At 56.1% G+C, this 19,393-nt stretch overlaps 2 protein-coding genes across 2 annotated transcripts in view; both read right to left on the bottom strand.

The window, feature by feature from the left end:
* Positions 1–5,217, bottom strand: part of ART1 (ADP-ribosyltransferase 1) — a 34,160-nt gene extending 28,943 nt beyond the window's left edge. Inside the window, exon 1 of the mRNA XM_073661128.1 lies at positions 5,077–5,217. Within this exon, the coding sequence (XP_073517229.1) occupies positions 5,077–5,093 (17 nt within the window). The 5' untranslated portion in view covers positions 5,094–5,217. The remainder of the gene's footprint in view (positions 1–5,076) is intronic.
* Positions 5,218–9,796: 4,579 nt separating this feature from the next.
* Positions 9,797–19,393, bottom strand: part of RSPH1 (radial spoke head component 1) — a 59,924-nt gene continuing 50,327 nt past the window's right edge. Inside the window, exons 8-9 of the mRNA XM_073669508.1 lie at positions 16,176–16,334; positions 9,797–9,959 (exon numbers count right to left, since the gene is read on the bottom strand). Coding sequence (XP_073525609.1) covers positions 9,949–9,959; positions 16,176–16,334 — 170 coding nt within the window. The 3' untranslated portion in view covers positions 9,797–9,948. The remainder of the gene's footprint in view (positions 9,960–16,175; positions 16,335–19,393) is intronic.

Consider the following 19,393-nt stretch of genomic DNA (forward strand, 5'->3'; position numbering starts at 1 on the left):
CAGGCTCAGAACCTACAAGTGTCACTCATTGATCCTCTGGACCTACAAGTTTCACTCCTGTATCCTCTGGACCTACAAGTGTCACGCATCCAGGCTCAGAACCTACAAGTGTCACTCATTGATCCTCAGAACCTACAAGTTTCACTCATTCATCCTCCAGAACCTCCACGTTTTACTCATTCATCCTCTAGAACCAACAAGTGTCACTCCTGTATCCTCTGGACCTACAAGTGTCACTCATCCAACCTCCAGAGCCTAAAAGTATTACTCATCCAGCCTCAGAACCTACAAGTGTCACTAATCCGTCCTTACAACAAGTGTCACTCATGTATCCTCAGAACTTAGAAGCATCACTCATGTATCCTCAGGACCTACAAGTGTCACCAGTCCATCCTCCAGAACCTATAATTATCACTCATCCATCCTCCAGAAGGTACAATTTTCACTCATCCATCCTCCAGAACCTACAAGTATCACTCATCCATCCCCCAGAAGCTACAATTGTCACCCATCCTCCAGAACAAACAAGTGTCATCCATCCTCCAGAACCTACAAGTATCACTAATCCATCATCCAGAAGCTACAAGTGTCACTCATCCATCCTCCAGAACCAACAAGTATCGCTCATCTATCTGCAGAACCTACACGTATCACTCATCAGTCCTCAGAACTAACAAGTGTCACTCATGTGTCCTCAGGACCTACAAGTGTTACTGATCCATTCTCCAGAGCCTGTAAGTGTCACTTATCCATCCTCCAGAACCTACAAGTGTCATTAATCCATCCTCAGAACTAACAAGTGTCACTCATCCGTCTTCAGAACTTACAAGTTGTAGCGCCGACGTCCCAACATGCTTCTCCCTCGGGCACGGACGCCGACTCACTCACCGCTGTGACCCCTGTCCCGCACTTCCTCCTCCGGTTGCTGCCCGGGGTCTGTGCAGTGCTCATAGATCTCCAGGTGCTGTGCTTAGGGGGCACGTGTGCTCCCTCTTTATTAAGGGGACAAAGCGCACCGTCCTAAAGTGTCCCCAGCCAATTATTATTTAAGGCACCACCACCTGATGGGAGGTGCCTGTGCAATGTGTTAAGTCAGTTGTCTGCATGCTTGCTAGTTGTCAGGTCCCCAGTACATGCCAATCAGTTATCTGTCCTGTACCTGTCTGCCCATACTTGCCTTGTGTTCCTGTATTTCAGCCGTGCTCGCCAGCACCTGCCTGTCTGTATATCAGCCATGCCCGCCAGCACCAGCCTGTCTGTATATCAGCCGTGCCCGCCAGCACCAGCCTGTCTGTATATCAGCCGTGCCCGCCAGCACCTGCCTGTCTGTATAACATCCGTGCATGCTAGCATATCCCTGCCAGTCTGTATACCAGCCGTATCTACCTGCACCTGCCGTGACTCCCAGTATTCCTGTCATGCCTGCCTGTACTTATCAAGTCCATATAGTCTTGGCCGTTCCATCTACCTGCCCCTTTGGGGGTCAGCAGCTGTGCGTCGAAGGGATGTCCTGGAGTAGCAGCTGGCATCCACCTGGAGCCAAGTCTAACTGCACCATCAGGGGCTCTAGCGAAAAGTCAGGTGTTTGCCTAATCACTCTTAGGCTCTTCTCGGATCACGGCATAGTGGTTCCGCCACTCCCGTTACACAAGTGTCACTCATCCATCCTCCAGAACATACACATATCACTCATCCATCTTCAGAACCTACAAGTGTCACTCATTGATCCACATAACCAGCAAATATCACTCACCCGTCCTCCAGAACCTTCATGTGTCACTCATCCATCCTCCAGAACCTACAAGTGTCACTCATGTATCCTCTGAACTTACAAGTATCACTCATCTAAACTCCAGAACGTACAAGTATTACTCATCCAGCCTCAGAACCTACAAATGTCACTCATCCATCCTTAGAATCTACAAGTATCACTCATCAGTCCTCAGAACTAACAAGTGTCACTCATCCATCCTCAGAACCTGCAAGTGTCGCTCTTGTATCCTCACACCCCACAAGTGTCACTCATCCAACCTCCAGTACCCACAAGTATCACTCATCAGTCCTCAGAACTAACAAGTGTCATTCATCCATCCTCAGTACCTGCAAGTGTCGCTCTTGTATCCTCACACCCCACAAGTATCACTCATCCATTCTCCAGAACCTGTTAGTGTCAGTCATCCATCCTCCAGAACCTGTTAGTGTCACTCATCCATCCTCCAGAACTTCCATATATCACTCATCCATCCTCCAGAACTTCCAGATGTCACTCATCCAACCTACATGTATCACTCATCTATCGTGAGAACTAATAAGTGTTACTTTTCCATCCTCAGAACCTATCAGTATCACTCATGTATCCTCAGAACCTATAAGTGCTACTCATTCATCCTCAGAATCTACAAGTATCACTCAGGTATCCTCAAACCTACAAGTGTCACTCATCCATCATTCAGAACATACAAGTATCACTCATTCATCCTCCAGAACCAACAAGAATCGTGCACCCATCCTGCTGAACCTACACATATCACTCATCCATCCTCAGAACCTACAAGTGTCACTCTTGTATCCTCAGAACCTGCAAGTGTCACTCATCCAACCTACAATACTCACAAGTGTCACTCATCCATCTTCCAGAACTTCCATGTGTCACTCATCCATCCTCCAGAATCTATAAGGGTCACTTATCCATCCTCAGAACCTACAAGTATCATTCATGTATCCTCGGGACCTACAAGTGTCAATCATCCAACCTCCAAAATCTACATGTATTACTCATCCATCGTGAGAACTAACAAGTGTTACTCATGTATCTTCAGGACTTACAAGTATCAGTCTTTCATCTCTAGAACCTACAAATGTAACTCAACCATCCTCCAGAACTTACAAGTGTCACTCATCCATCATCCAGAACCTACAAGTGTCACTCATCCAACCTCCAGAACCTATAAGTATCACTCATCCATTCTCAGAATTAACAACTGTCAGTCATCCATCCTCAGAACTTACAAGTGTCACTCATGTATCCTAAGAACCTACAAGTGTCACTGATCAATCTTCCAGAACCTACAAGTGTCACTCATCCATCCTCCAGAACCAACAAGTATCACTCATCAGTCCTCAGAACCGACAAGTGTCTCTAGTCCATCCTCCAGAACCAGTCTGTATACCAGCTGTACCTGGCTGCACCTGCCATGCCAGTCTGTATACCAGCCGTACCTTCCGAGACTCCCAGTATTCTTGTCGTGCCTGCCTGTACTTATCAAATCCATATAGTCTTGGCTGTTCCATCTACCTGCCCCTTTGGGGGGCAGCTACCGTGCGTTCAAGGTCTGTCCTGGAGTAGCACCTGGTGTCCATCTGGAGCCAAGTCTAACCATCAGTGGTTCTACCAAAAAGTCAGGTATTCGTCTAGTCACACCCCTCGTGACTCTCCTTGGATAATGGCACAGTGGTTCCAACCTATCCCAGTACACAAGTGGCACACATCCATCCTCCAAGACCTACAAGTGTCCCTCATTCATTCTTCAGAACATACAAGTGTCACTCATACATCCTTAGAATTAACAAGTGTCACTCATCCATCCTCCAGAACGTACACGTATTCCTCTTCCGTCTTCAGAACCTACAAGTGTCACACATCCAGCCTCAGAACCTACAAGTGTCACTCATGTATCCTCAGAACCTAGAAGTGTCACTCATGTATCCTCAGTCCTACAAGTGTCAATCATCCATCAGAACCTACAAGTATCACGCATCCATCCTTCAGAACCTACACGTGTCACTTATCCATCCTCCAGAACTTCCATGTGTCACTCATCCATCCTATAAGTGTCACTCATTCAACCTCCAGAATCTACATGTATCACTCATCCATCGTGAGAACTAACAAGTGTTACTCTTCCGTTCTCAGAACCTATAAGTGTCACTCATGTATCTTCAGGACCTACAAGTGACACCCATTCAACCTCCAGAACCTACATGTATCATTCATCTATCCTCCAGAACCTACAAGTGTCACCCATCCAACCTCCAGAACCTACAGTGTTACTCATGTAGCCTCAGAACTTACAAGTGTCACTCATCCAACCTTCAGAATCTACATATATCACTCATCCATCCTGAGAACTAACAAGTGTCACTCATGTATCTTCAGGGTCTACAAGTGACACCCATCCAATCTCCAGAACCTACATGTATCACTCATCCATCCTGAGAACAAGTGTCACTCATGTATCTTCAGGGTCTACAAGTGACACCCATCCAACCTCCAGAACCTACATGTATCACTCATCCATCCTGAGAACTAACAAGTGTCACTCATGTATCTTCAGGGTCTACAAGTGACACCCATCCAACCTCCAGAACCTACATGTATCACTCATCCATCCTGAGAACTAACAAGTGTCACTCTATCATCCTCCAGAACCTACATGTATCACTCATCCATCCTGAGAACAAGTGTCACTCATGTATCTTCAGGGTCTACAAGTGTCACCCATCCAACCTCCAGAACCTACATGTATCACTCATCTATCCTCCAGAACCTACATGTATCACTCATCTATCCTCCAGAACCTACATGTATCACTCATCTATCCTCCAGAACCTACAAGTGTCACCCATCCATCCTCCAGAACCTACAGTGTTACTTTTTCTTGCATGTTTCTGGGATCATTCCTTGATAAGATTACTGATAAAACTGCAGCTGTTGATTGGTCGAATTCTGACTGATCATCATACGAGTAATTTTAGCATAAGGTGGTTGTCAGGACAATGTTGACAGGGATATAACCCGCGGTGCAGAATCTATCGCTGAGGAGACATGATGGTGGACACCTTGGTAGTGGGTGGCCAACGATGGGCACAGTAGCCCATGTCCATAGCAGGTACAGATACAAGTAGTTTATAGCCAAGATTTACAAAGTTTAGCAATTGCTCTTGTAGACCCCAACAACCTGCACTTGGTTTTGCCAAGTGTAAGGATTCTAATAAGTGACCCTCAGGCAGTGGGTGCTGCCCTGTTGCCCACCTGTACCCCCATAATAGCCACTCTTCTCAGATACGTATGTTTACCTGCTGTCCGAGCCCATAGACCCTCAGCTGTCTGTGTGTGACGCCGGCCGTGGAAAAGATATTTCAGAAGCCTGACAGCCTGTTCTTATTATAGACACACGGGGACATCTGCTTCCTGTCAAATGTCACAGACGGCCACCATCAGTCAGAGTAATGGGCCGAGCCCCGGACCATGCACAGCCTAGATAAAGGAGGGCAAGAGAACGGGACGAGCCCCAGACCATGCACAGCCTGTATACAGGGGGGCAAGAGAATGGGACGAGCCCCAGACCATGCACAGCCTAGATAAAGGAGGGCAAGAGAATGGGACGAGCCCCAGACCATGCACAGCCTGTATACAGGGGGGCAAGAGAACGGGCCGAGTCCCGAACCATGCACAGCCTGGATAAAGGGGGTAACAGAACGGGCCGAGCCCCGGACCATGCACAGTCTAGATATACAGTACAGACCAAAAGTTTGGACACACCTTCTCATTTAAAGATTTTTCTGTATTTTCATGACTGTGAAAATTGTACATTCACACTGAAGGCATCAAAACTATGAATTACCACATGTGGAATTATATACTTAACAAAAAAGTGTGAAACAACTGAAAATATGTCTTATATTCTAGGTTCTTCACAGTAGCCACCTTTTGCTTTGATGACTGCTTTGCACACTCTTGGCATTCTCTTGATGAGCTTCAAGAGGTAGTCACCGGAAATGGTCTTCACTTCACAGGTGTGCTCTGTCAGGTTTAATAAGTGGGATTTCTTGCCTTATAAATGGGGTTGGGACCATCAGTTGTGTTGTGGATACACAGCTGATAGTCCTACTGAATAGACTGTTAGAATTTGTATTATGGCAAGAAAAAAGCAGCTAAGTAAAGAAAAACGAGTGGCCGTCATTACTTTAAGAAATGAAGGTCAGTCAGTCTGAACTTTGAAAGTGTCCCCAAGTGCAGTTGCAAAAACCATCAAGCGCTACAAAGAAACTGGCTCACATGAGGACCGCCCCAGGAAAGGAAGACCAAGAGTCACCTCTGCTTCTGAGGATAAGTTTATCCGAGTCACCAGCCTCAGAAATCGCAGGTTAACAGCAGCTCAGATTAGAGACCAGGTCAATGCCACACAGAGTTCTAGCAGCAGACACATCTCTACAACAACTGTTAAGAGGAGACTTTGTGCAGCAGGCCTTCATGGTAAAATAGCTGCTAGGAAACCACTGCTAAGGACAGGCAACAAGCAGAAGAGACTTGCTTGGGCTAAAGAACACAAGGAATGGACATTAGACCAGTGGAAATCTGTGCTTTGGTCTGATGAGTCCAAATTTGAGATCTTTGGTTCCAACCACCGTGTCTTTGTGCGAAACAGAAAAGGTGAACGGATGGACTCTACATGCCTGGTTCCCACCGTGAAGCATGGAGGAGGAGGTGTGATGGTGTGGGGGGGCTTTGCTGGTGACACTGTTGGGGATTTATTCAAAATTGAAGGCATACTGAACCAGCATGGCTACCACAGCATCTTGCAGCGGCATGCTATTCCATCCGGTTTGCGTTTAGTTGGACCATCATTTATTTTTCAACAGGACAATGACCCCAAACACCTCCAGGCTGTGTAAGGGCTATTTGACCAAGAAGGAGAGTGATGGGGGGCTACGCCAGATGACCTGGCCTCCACAGTCACCAGACCTGAACCCAATCGAGATGGTTTGGGGTGAGCTGGACCAAAGAGTGAAGGCAAAAGGGCCAACAAGTGCTAAGCATCTCTGGGAACTCCTTCAAGATTGTTGGAAGACCATTTCCGGTGACTACCTCTTGAAGCTCATCAAGAGAATGCCAAGAGTGTGCAAAGCAGTCATCAAAGCAAAAGGTGGCTACTGTGAAGAACCTAGAATACATATTTTCAGTTGTTTCACACTTTTTTGTTAAGTATATAATTCCACATGTGTTAATTCATAGTTTTGATGCCTTCAGTGTGAATGTACAATTTTCATAGTCATGAAAATACAGAAAAATCTCTAAATGAGAAGGTGTGTCCAAGCTTTTGGTCTGTACTGTAGGAGGGCAAAAGAACGGGCCGAGCCCCGGACCATGCACAGCCCAGATATAGGGGGCAACAGAACGACCCGAGCCCCGGACTGTGCACAGCCTAGATAAAGGAGGGCAAGAGAACGGGACGAGCCCCAGACCATGCACAGCCTGTATACAGGGGGGCAAGAGAACGGGCCGAGCCCCGAACCATGCACAGCCTGGATAAAGGGGGGTAACAGAACGGGCCGAGCCCCGGACCATGCACAGTCTAGATATAGGAGGGCAAGAGAATGGGCCAAGCCCCGGACCATGCACAGCCCAGATATAGGGGGCAACAGAACGACCCGAGCCCCGGACCGTGCAAAGCCTGGATATAGGGGGGGGTAACAGAACGGGCCGAGCCCCGGACCATGCACAGCCTAGATAAAGGAGGGCAAGAGAACGGGACGAGCCCCAGACCATGCACAGCCTGTATACAGAGTAGCAAGAGAACGGGCCGAGCCCCGGACCATGCACAGCCTGGATAAAGGGGGGTAACAGAACGGGCCGAGCCCCGGACCATGCACAGCCTAGATATAGGGGGGTAACAGAACGGGCCGAGCCTCGAACCATGCACAGCCTGGATAAAGGGGGGTAACAGAACGGGCCGAGCCCCGGACCATGCACAGTCTAGATAAAGGAGGGCAAGAGAACGGGCCGAGCCCCGGACCACACACAGCCCAGATATAGGGGGGTAACAGAACGGGCCGAGCCCCGAACCATGCATAGCCTGGATATAGGGGGTAACAGAACAGGCCGAGCCCCGGACCATGCACAGCCTGGATATAGGGGGTAAAAGAACAGGCCGAGCCCCGGTCCATGCACAGCCTAGATATAGGGGGGTAACAGAACGGGCCGAGCCCGGACCATGTACAGCCTAGATATAGGGGGTAACAGAACAGGCCGAGCCCCGGACCATGCACAGCCTGGATATAGGGGGGTAACAGAATGGGCCAAGCCCCGGACCATGCGCAGCCCAGATATAGGGGGCAACAGAACAGGCCGAGCGCCGAACCATGCACAGCCTGGATATAGGGGGGTAACAGAACGGGCCAAGCCCCGGACCATGCACAGCCTGGATATAGGAGGGCAAGAGAACGGGCCAAGCCCCGGACCATGCACAGCCCAGATATAGGGGGCAACAGAACGGCCCGAGCCCCGGACTGTGCACAGCCCAGATATAGGGGGCAACAGAACGGCCCGAGCCCCGGACCATGCACAGCCTGGATATAGGGGGGTAACAGAACGGGCCAAGCCTCGGACCATGCACAGCCTGGATATGGGGGGGGTAACAGAACGGGCCAAGCCCCGGACCATGCGCAGCCCAGATATAGGGGGCAACAGAACGGCCCGAGCCCCGGACCATGCACAGCCTGGATATAGGGGGGTAACAGAGCGGGCCGAGCCCCAGACCATGCACAGCCTGTATACAGGGGGCAACAGAACGGGCCGAGCCCCAGTCCATGCACAGCCTGTATACAGGGGGGCAAGAGAACGGGCCGAGCCCCGAACCATGCACAGCCTGGATAAAGGGGGTAACAGAACGGGCCGAACCCCGGACCATGCACAGCCTGGATAAAGGGGGAAACAGAACGGGCCTAGCCCCAGACCATGCACAGCCTAGATATAGGGGGTAACAAAATGGGCCGAGCCCCGGACCATGCACAGCCAAGATATAGGGGGGTAACAGAACGGGCCGAACCCTGGATCATTCACAGCCTGGATATAAGGGGTAACATAACAGGCCGAGCCCCGGACCACGCACAGCCCAGATATAGGGGGTAACAGAATGGGCCACGCCCCGGACCATGCACAGCCCAGATATAGGGGGTAACAGAACGGGCCGAGCCCCGGACCACACACAGCTCTGATATAAGGGGTAACAGAACGGGCCGAGCGCCGAACCACACACAGCCCAGACATAGGGGGCAACAGAACGGGCCGAGCCGTGAACCACACACAGCCCAGATATAGGGGGTAACAGAACGGGCAGAGCCCCGGACCACACACAGCCCAGATATAGGGGGCAACAGAAAGGGCCGAGCCGTGGACCACACACAGCCCAGATATAGGGGGCAACAGAACGGGCCGAGCCCCGGACCACACACAGCTCAGATATAGGGGGCAACAGAACGGGCCGAGCAACGGACCACACACAGCCCAGATATAGGGGGCAACAGAAAGGGCCGAGCCGTGGACCACACACAGCCCAGATATAGGGGGCAACAGAACGGGCTGAGCCCCGGACCACACACAGCTCAGATATAGGGGGCAACAGAACGGGCCGAGCAACGGACCACACACAGCCCAGATATAGTGGGCAACAGAACGGGCCGAGCCCCGGACCACACACAGCCCGGATATAGGGGGCAACAGAACGGGCCGAGCCCCGGACCACACACAGCCCAGATATAGGGGGCAACAGAACGGGCCGAGCCCCGGACCACACACAGCCCGGATATAGGGGGTAACAGAACGGGCAGAGCCCCGGACCACACACAGCCCGGATATAGGGGGCAACAGAAAGGGCCGAGCCGTGGACCACACACAGCCTGGATATAGGGGTGCACACAGTATAGGGGCGTAAACATGGATCCGATAGCCCCCTATGACACAGGTGTAGAGTGGGGGGGACATTATTATAGACGGTAATGACCACAGGGTTCGGTCTGGGATTGAATGCTGTTTAATAATGAGCAGGTTGTGTAGGATCGGCTGCGGGCTCCGGGGGGCTCCTTGGGGTCTGGACTTTTCTTGGCGGTGGCGGTCATTCTGGATGATCCGGATGTTTCCAGTGATGCATTTTCATGTCTCTCATTCTCTTATCCGGCGTCTGAAAGATAAAAGATGGAGTTCAGGAACCGAAAGATCAGATAGAAGAGGACGTCATGGGGTCTCATGCTGCCGCTGCGGGGGCCACTCGGGGCCAACACACATCACCATCAGGGGGGCACATCACCACGAGGGGCCTTGTACGCTGCTGTCGCTCACACTTGCATAGATTGTTTGGCCTTGTTGTCACTGATAGATGGGTGGTCCGCACCAAAACACGGAAGACTGTCCAAACCAAACCCACCAATGTAAAAAAATAACAAGGCACGATTGGATGCCCCCACCGCCGTGTGCTGCATACTTCCCCCCGTGTGCTGGATGCCCCTCCGTGTGCTGGATGTCCCCCCGTGTGCCAGATACACCCCCGTGTGCCAGATACACCCCCGTGTGCTGGATGCCCCCCGTGTGCCGGATACACCCCCGTGTGCTGGATGCCCCGTGTGCTGGATGCTCCCCTGTGTGCTGGATGCCCCCCCAGTGTGCTGGATGTCCCCCCGTGTGCTGGATGCCTCCACCCCTGTGTGCTGGATGCCCCCTCGTGTGCTGGATGCCCCCCCGTGTGCTGGATGCCCCCCCGTGTGCTGCATGCCCCCCGTGCGCTGGATGCCCCCCATGCGCTGGATGCCCCCCGTGCGCTAGATGCCCCCCCGTGTGCTGGATGTCCCCCGTGTGCTGGATGCCCCCCAGTGCGCTGGATGTCCCCGTGTGCCGGATACACCCTCGTGTGCTGGATGCCCCCCCGTGTGCTGGATGCCCCCCCCGTGTGCCGGATGCCCCCACACCTGTGTGGTGCATGCTCCCCCATGTGCTGGATGCCCCCCCGTGAGCTGGATGCCCCCCCGTGTGCTGGATGCCCCCACCCCTGTGTGGTGCATGCTCCCCCATGTGCTGGGGGAGCATGCACACGGGGGAGCTGCTCCTGGAGCAGCCACTGTGGTTACTGAGGTATTAATCACTGCCCCCATATACGCAGCGTCATGTCACCCACCTCCGGGCATCACCACAGGACAGCCGGGACCCGTCACCACAGAACAGCCGGAACCCATCACCACAGAGCAGCCGGGACCCGTCACCACAGAACAGCCGGGACCCGTCACCACAGAACAGCCGGGACCAATCACCACAGAACAGCCGGGACCAGTCACCATAGAACAGCCGGAACCCGTCACCACAAAAGAGCCGGGACCAATCACCACAGAACAGCCGGGACCAATCACCACAGAACAGCCGGGACCAGTCACCACAGAACAGCCGGGACCCGTCACCACAGAACAGCCGGGACCCGTCACCACAGAACAGACCCATCACCACAGAACAGCCGGGACCCGTCACCACAGAACAGACCCATCACCACAGAACAGCCGGGACCCGTCACCATAGAACAGACCCGTCACCACAGAACAGCCGGGACCCGTCACCACAGAACAGACCCGTCACCACAGAACAGCCGGGACCCGTCACCATAGAACAGCCGGAACCCATCACCACAGAACAGCCGGGACCCGTCACCACAGAACAGCCGGAACCCATCACCACAGAACAGCCGGGACCCGTCACCACAGAACAGCCGGAACCCATCACCACAGAACAGCCGGGACCCGTCACCACAGAACAGCCGGGACCCGTCATCACAGAACAGCCGGGACCAATCACCACAGAACAGCCGGGACCAGTCACCATAGAACAGACCCGTCACCACAGAACAGCCGGGACCCGTCACCACAGAACAGACCCGTCACCACAGAACAGCCGGGACCCGTCACCACAGAACAGACCCGTCACCACAGAACAGCCGGGACCCGTCACCACAGAACAGCCGGGACCCGTCATCACAGAACAGCCAGAACCCATCACCACAGAGCAGCCGGGACCCGTCATCACAGAACAGCCGGGACCAATCACCACAGAACAGCCGGGACCCGTCACCACAGAACAGCCGGGACCAGTCACCACAGAACAGCCGGGACCCGTCACCACAGAAGAGCCGGGACCAATCACCACAGAGCAGCCGGGACCAATCACCACAGAACAGCCGGGACCAGTCACCACAGAGCAGCCAGGACCCGTCACCACAGAAGAGCCGGGACCAATCACCACAGAGCAGCCGGGACCAATCACCACAGAACAGCCGGGACCAGTCACCACAGAACAGCCGGGACCAATCACCACAGAACAGCCGGGACCAGTCACCACAGAACAGCCGGGACCAATCACCACAGAGCAGCCAGGACCCGTCACCACAGAAGAGCCGGGACCAATCACCACAGAACAGCCGGGACCAATCACCACAGAACAGCCAGGACCAATCACCACAGAACAGCCGGGACCAGTCACCACAGAACAGCCGGGACCAATCACCACAGAGCAGCCGGGACCAGTCACCACAGAACAGCCGGGACCAATCACCACAGAACAGCCGGGACCAATCACCACAGAACAGCCGGGACCCGTCACCACAGAACAGCCGGGACCAGTCACCACAGAGCAGCCGGGACCAATCACCACAGAACAGACCCGTCACCACAGAACAGCCGGGACCCGTCACCATAGAACAGACCCGTCACCACAGAACAGCCGGGACCCGTCACCACAGAACAGACCCATCACCACAGAACAGCCGGAACCCGTCACCACAGAACAGCCGGGACCCGTCACCACAGAACAGACCCATCACCACAGAACAGCCGGAACCCGTCACCACAGAACAGACCCGTCACCACAGAACAGCCGGGACCAATCACCACAGAACAGCCGGAACCCGTCATCACAGAAGAGCCGGGACCAATCACCACAGAGCAGCCAGGACCCGTCACCACAGAACAGCCGGAACCCGTCACCACAGAGCAGCCAGGACCCGTCACCACAGAACAGCCGGGACCAATCACCACAGAACAGCCGGGACCAGTCACCACAGAGTAGCCAGGACCCGTCACCACAGAACAGCCGGGACCCGTCACCACAGAACAGACCCATCACCACAGAACAGCCGGGACCCGTCACCATAGAACAGACCCGTCACCACAGAACAGCCGGGACCCGTCACCACAGAACAGCCGGGACCCGTCACCACAGAACAGACCCGTCACCACCGAACAGCCGGAACCCGTCACCACAGAACAGACCCGTCACCACAGAACAGCCGGGACCAATCACCACAGAAGAGCCGGGACCAGTCACCACAGAACAGCCGGGACCAATCACCACAGAACAGCCGGGACCAGTCACCACAGAGCAGCCAGGACCAGTCACCACAGAACAGCCGGGACCCGTCACCACAGAACAGACCCATCACCACAGAACAGCCGGGACCCGTCACCATAGAACAGACCCGTCACCACAGAACAGCCGGGACCCGTCACCACAGAACAGCCGGGACCCGTCACCACAGAACAGACCCGTCACCACCGAACAGCCGGAACCCGTCACCACAGAACACACCCGTCACCACAGAACAGCCGGGACCCGTCACCATAGAACAGACCCGTCACCACCGAACAGCCGGGACCAATCACCATAGAACAGCCGGGACCAATCACCACAGAACAGCCGGGACCCGTCACCACAGAAGAGCCGGGACCCGTCACCACAGAACAGACCCGTCACCACAGAACAGCCGGGACCCGTCACCATAGAACAGACCCGTCACCACCGAACAGCCGGGACCAATCACCATAGAACAGCCGGGACCAGTCACCACAGAACAGCCGGAACCCGTCACCACAGAACAGCCGGAACCCGTCACCACAGAACAGCCGGAACCCGTCACCACAGAACAGCCGGGACCCGTCACCATAGAACAGCCGGGACCAATCACCACAGAACAGCCGGGACCCGTCACCACAGAACAGCCGGGACCCGTCACCACAGAACAGCCGGGACCCGTCACCACAGAACAGCCGGAACCCGTCACCACAGAACAGCCGGAACCCGTCACCACAGAACAGCCGGGACCAATCACCACAGAACAGCCGGGACCCGTCACCATAGAACAGCCGGGACCCGTCACCACAGAAGAGCCGGGACCCGTCACCACAGAAGAGCCGGGACCAGTCACCACAGAACAGCCGGGACCCGTCACCACAGAACAGCCGGGACCCGTCACCATAGAACAGCCGGGACCCGTCACCACAGAAGAGCCGGGACCCGTCACCACAGAAGAGCCGGGACCAGTCACCACAGAACAGCCGGGACCAGTCACCACAGAACAGCCGGGACCCGTCACCACAGAACAGCCGGGACCCGTCACTATAGAACAGCCGGGACCAATCACCACAGAACAGCCGGGACCAATCACCACAGAACAGCCGGGACCAATCACCACAGAACAGCCGGGACCAATCACCACAGAACAGCCGGGACCCGTCACCATAGAACAGACCCGTCACCACAGAACAGCCGGGACCAGTCACCACCGAACAGCCGGAACCCGTCACCACAGAACAGCCGGGACCCGTCACCACAGAACAGACCCATCACCACAGAACAGCCGGGACCCGTCACCACAGAACAGCCGGGACCCGTCACCACAGAACAGACCCGTCACCATAGAACAGACCCGTCACCACCGAACAGCCGGAACCCGTCACCACAGAACAGACCCGTCACTACAGAACAGCCGGGACCCGTCACCATAGAACAGACCCGTCACCACCGAACAGCCGGGACCCGTCACCACAGAACAGCCGGGACCCGTCACCACAGAACAGACCCGTCACCACCGAACAGCCGGAACCCGTCACCACAGAACAGACCCGTCACCACAGAAGAGCCGGGACCGGTCACCACAGAAGAGCCGGGACCGGTCACCACAGAAGAGCCGGAACCCGTCATCACAGAACAGCCGGAACCCGTCACCACAGAACAGCCGGAACCCGTCACCATAGAAAAGCCGGGACCCGTCACCATAGAACAGCCGGGACCAATCATCACAGAACAGCCGGGACCCGTCACCACAGAAGAGCCGGGACCCGTCACCACAGAACAGCCGGGACCCGTCACCACAGAACAGCCGGGACCCGTCACCACAGAACAGCCGGGACCCGTCACCACAGAACAGCCGGGACCAGTCACTACAGAACAGCCGGGACCCGTCACCATAGAACAGCCGGGACCCATCACCACAGAAGAGCCGGGACCCGTCACCACAGAACAGCCGGGACCAATCACCACAGAACAGCCGGGACCAGTCACCACAGAAGAGCCGGGACCAATCACCACAGAACAGCCGGGACCCGTCACCACAGAAGAGCCGGGACCAGTCACCACAGAACAGCCGGGACCAATCACCACAGAACAGCCGGGACCAATCACCACAGAAGAGCCGGGACCCGTCACCATAGAAGAGCCGGGACCCATCACCATAGAACAGCCGGGACCAGTCACCACAGAAGAGCCGGGACCAGTCACCACAGAAGAGCCGGGACCAATCACCATAGAACAGCCGGGACCCGTCACCACAGAAGAGCCGGGACCCGTCACCACAGAACAGCCGGGACCCGTCACCACAGAACAGCCAGAACCCGTCACCACAGAACAGCCGGGACCAGTCACCACAGAAGAGCCGGGACCAATCACCATAGAACAGCCGGGACCCGTCACCACAGAACAGCCGGGACCCGTCACCACAGAACAGCCGGGACCAATCACCACAGAACAGCCAGAACCCGTCACCACAGAACAGCCGGGACCAGTCACCATAGAACAGCCAGAACCCGTCACCACAGAACAGCCGGGACCAGTCACCATAGAACAGCCAGAACCCGTCACCACAGAAGAGCCGGGACCAATCACCACAGAACAGCCGGGACCAGTCACGACAGAACAGCCAGAACCCGTCACCACAGAAGAGCCGGGACCAATCACCACAGAACAGCCGGGACCAGTCACGACAGAACAGCCGGAACCCGTCACCACAGAACAGCCGGGACCCGTCACCACAGAACAGCCGGAACCCGTCATCACAGAACAGCCAGAACCCGTCACCACAGAACAGCCGGAACCCGTCACCACAGAACAGCCGGGACCCGTCACCACAGAACAGCCGGGACCCGTCACCACAGAACAGCCGGGACCCGTCACCACTGCCGGAGTCACTGCCACATTTATTACCTCAGCTGTGGTGCTTCCACTATTACCCCCACTGTCCTGTCAATCCGTCATCGTCTTACTTGTGACCCCAGTGAGGGGCTGAGGAGGTATCGGCCAGCGGACCTCTCACCTTCTTCGTGCTCCTCGGGGGCCGGCTCCGCAGTGACTGATCCAGACGACTCCTCCTGATCCGGACCCTCGGTCGTCTCTGCGCTCTGATCTTCAGGGTGGGCGGCAGCGTCCAGGGGGGCGGAGTCAGATCCTGTGACCTCATCAGGTTCTCCAACCACTGCAAGGAGAGGGGAACATCCTGTGACGTCATCAGCAGGAGAGGGTCCAGACCACCCCCACAAAGATCCGCCACAGCTGCCCAAAGATCTGCCACGCCCCACAAAGATCCTCTACGTCCCACCCCCGCACAAAGATCTGCCACGCCCCACCCCGCACAAAGATCCGCCACGCCCCACCCCGCACAAAGATCTGCCACGCCCCACCACACGCACAAAGATCTGCCACGCCCCACCACACGCACAAAGATCTGCCACGCCCCACTTCGCCCAAAGATCCACCACGCCACACCCCACACAAAGATCTGCCACGCCCCACCCCGCACAAAGATCCGCCACGCCCCACCCCGCACAAAGATCTGCCACGCCCCACCACACGCAAAGATCTGCCACGCCCCACCACACGCACAAAGATCTGCCACGCCCCACCCCGCACAAAGATCCGCCACGCCCCACCACGCACAAAGATCTGCCACGCCCCACCACGCACAAAGATCTGCCACGCCCCACTTCGCCCAAAGATCCACCACGCCACACCCCACACAAAGATCTGCCAAGCCCCACCCCGCTCAAAGATCCGCCACACCCCACCCCGCACAAAGATCTGCCAAGCCCCACAAAGATCCGCTACGCCCCACCCCCGCACAAAGATCCACCACGCCCCACCCCGCACAAAGATCTGCCAAGCCCCACCCCGCCCAAAAATCAGCCACGCCACACCCCGCCCAAAGATCTGCCACGCCCCACCACCCGCACAAAGATCTGCCACGCCCCACCACCCGCACAAAGATCTGCCACGCCCCACCGCCCGCAGATCTGCCACGCCCCACCGCCCGCCCAAAGATCTGCCACGCCCCACCGCCCGCCCAAAGATCTGCCACGCCCCACCCCCGCACAAAGATCTGCCACGCCCCACCACCCGCACAAAGATCTGCCACGCCCCACCACCCGCACAAAGATCTGCCACGCCCCACTGCCCGCCCAAAGATCTGCCACGCCCCACCGCCCGCCCAAAGATCTGCCACGCCCCACTGCCCGCACAAAGATCTGCCACGCCCCACCGCCCGCACAAAGATCTGCCACGCCCCACCACCGCACAAAGATCTGCCACGCCCCACCGCCCGCACAAAGATCTGCCACGCCCCACCGCCCGCACAAAGATCTGCCACGCCCCACCGCCCGCCCAAAGATCTGCCACGCCCCACCGCCCGCACAAAGATCTGCCACGCCCCACCACCGCACAAAGATCTGCCACGCCCCACCGCCCGCACAAAGATCTGCCACGCCCCACCGCCCGCACAAAGATCTGCCACGTCCCACAAAGATCCGCCACGCCCCACCGCCCGCACAAAGATCTGCCACGTCCCACAAAGATCCGCCACGTCCTACAGCTGACAACACAAAGTCACACCGAGGAACAGAGTACACCTAAGAGGAACAGAGGAGTCCAGAGAAGTCTGGAGGAGGACAGTAGAGTCCAGAGAGGAACAGAGGAGTCCTGAGGTGAATAGATGAGTCTGGAAGAGGTGTGGGGAGGACAGAGGGGTCCAGAGGAGGAGGACAAAGAAATTTGCAGGGGGAGCAGAACAGAGGGGTCCAGAGGAGGAGGTCATCCGAACCTGCAGGGGGAAAAGGACAGAGGGGTCCGGAAGAGGAGGAGGACAGAAGGGTCTGGAGGAGGAGGTTATCCGAACCTGCAGGGGGAAGAGGACAGAGGCGTCCGGAGGAGGAGGACAGAGGGGTCCGGAGGAGGAGGACAGAGGAGTCTGGAAGAGGAGGACAGAGGAGTGTGGAAGAGGAGGACAGAGGGGTCCGGAAGAGGAGGACACAGGGGTCCGGAAGAGGAGGACACAGGGGTCCGGAAGAGGAGGACAGAGGGGTTCGGAAGAGGAGGCCAGAGTGGTCCGGAAGAGGATGTCATCCGAACCTGCAGGGGGAAAAGGACAGAGGGGTCCGGAGGAGGAGGACAGAGTGGTCCAGAGGAGGAGGACAGAGGGGTCCAGAGGAGGGGGACAGAGGAGGGGGACAGAGGGGTCCAGAGGAGGGGGACAGAGGGGTCCAGAGGAGGGGGACAGAGGGGTCCAGAGGAGGAGGTCATCCGAACCTGCAGGGGGAAAAGGACAGAGGGGTCTGAAAGAGGAGGACAGAGGGGTCCGGAAGAGGACAGAGGAACCTGCAGGGGAAGGAGGACAGAAGGGTTTGGATGAGGAGGAAAGAGGAACCTACACGGGAAGAAAAAGGACAGAGGAATCTGGAGGGGAAAGAGGACAGATGGCTCCAGGGGAGGAGGACAAAGAAACCTACAGGGGAAGAAGGACAGAGGGGTCCGGAGGACGAGGACAGAGGAACCTACAGGGGAAGGAGGACAGAGTGGTCCGGAGGAGGAGGACAGAGGAACCTACAGGGGAAGGAGGACAGAGTGGTCCGGAGGAAGAGAGACAGAGGAACCTACAGGGAGAGGAGGAGGATAGAGGGGTCCGGGGGAACCTGCAGAGAGAGGAGGACAGAGGAACCTACAGGGGAAGGAGGAGAGAGTGGTCTGGAGGAGGAGGACAGAGGAACTTACAGGGAGAGGAGGGCAGTGGGGTCCGAGGGAATCTGCAGAGAGAGGACAGAGGGGTCTGGAGGAGGAGGACAGAGGAACTTACAGGGAGAGGAGGACAGAGTGGTCTGGAGGAGGAGGACAGAGGAACTTACAGGGAGAGGAGGACAGTGGGGTCCGAGGGAATCTGCAGAGAGAGGACAGAGGGGTCTGGAGGAGGAGGACAGAGGAACCTACAGGGGAAGGAGGACAGAGTGGTCTGGAGGAGGAGGACAGAGGAACTTACAGGGAGAGGAGGACAGTGGGGCCGAGGGAATCTGCAGAGAGAGGACAGAGGGGTCTGGAGGATGAGGAAAGAGAAAACTGCAAGGGGAGGATGACAGAGGAACGTGAGGGGTCTCTCCACAGGTGTCAGCAGAATGAGTGTCTGGCAGTGATCTATTGGGGGTAAGCCCTGTGACCTGCTAATCCTTATATTATGGTCTGTGCCCGCATTTTCTCCGATCTTCACTCTGGGCC

The sequence above is a fragment of the Phyllobates terribilis genome, unplaced genomic scaffold (genome assembly GCF_046119375.1).
Source record: "Phyllobates terribilis strain yellow unplaced genomic scaffold, ASM4611937v1 Scaffold_2__4_contigs__length_985480577, whole genome shotgun sequence".
NCBI classification, from domain to species: Eukaryota; Metazoa; Chordata; class Amphibia; order Anura; family Dendrobatidae; genus Phyllobates; species Phyllobates terribilis.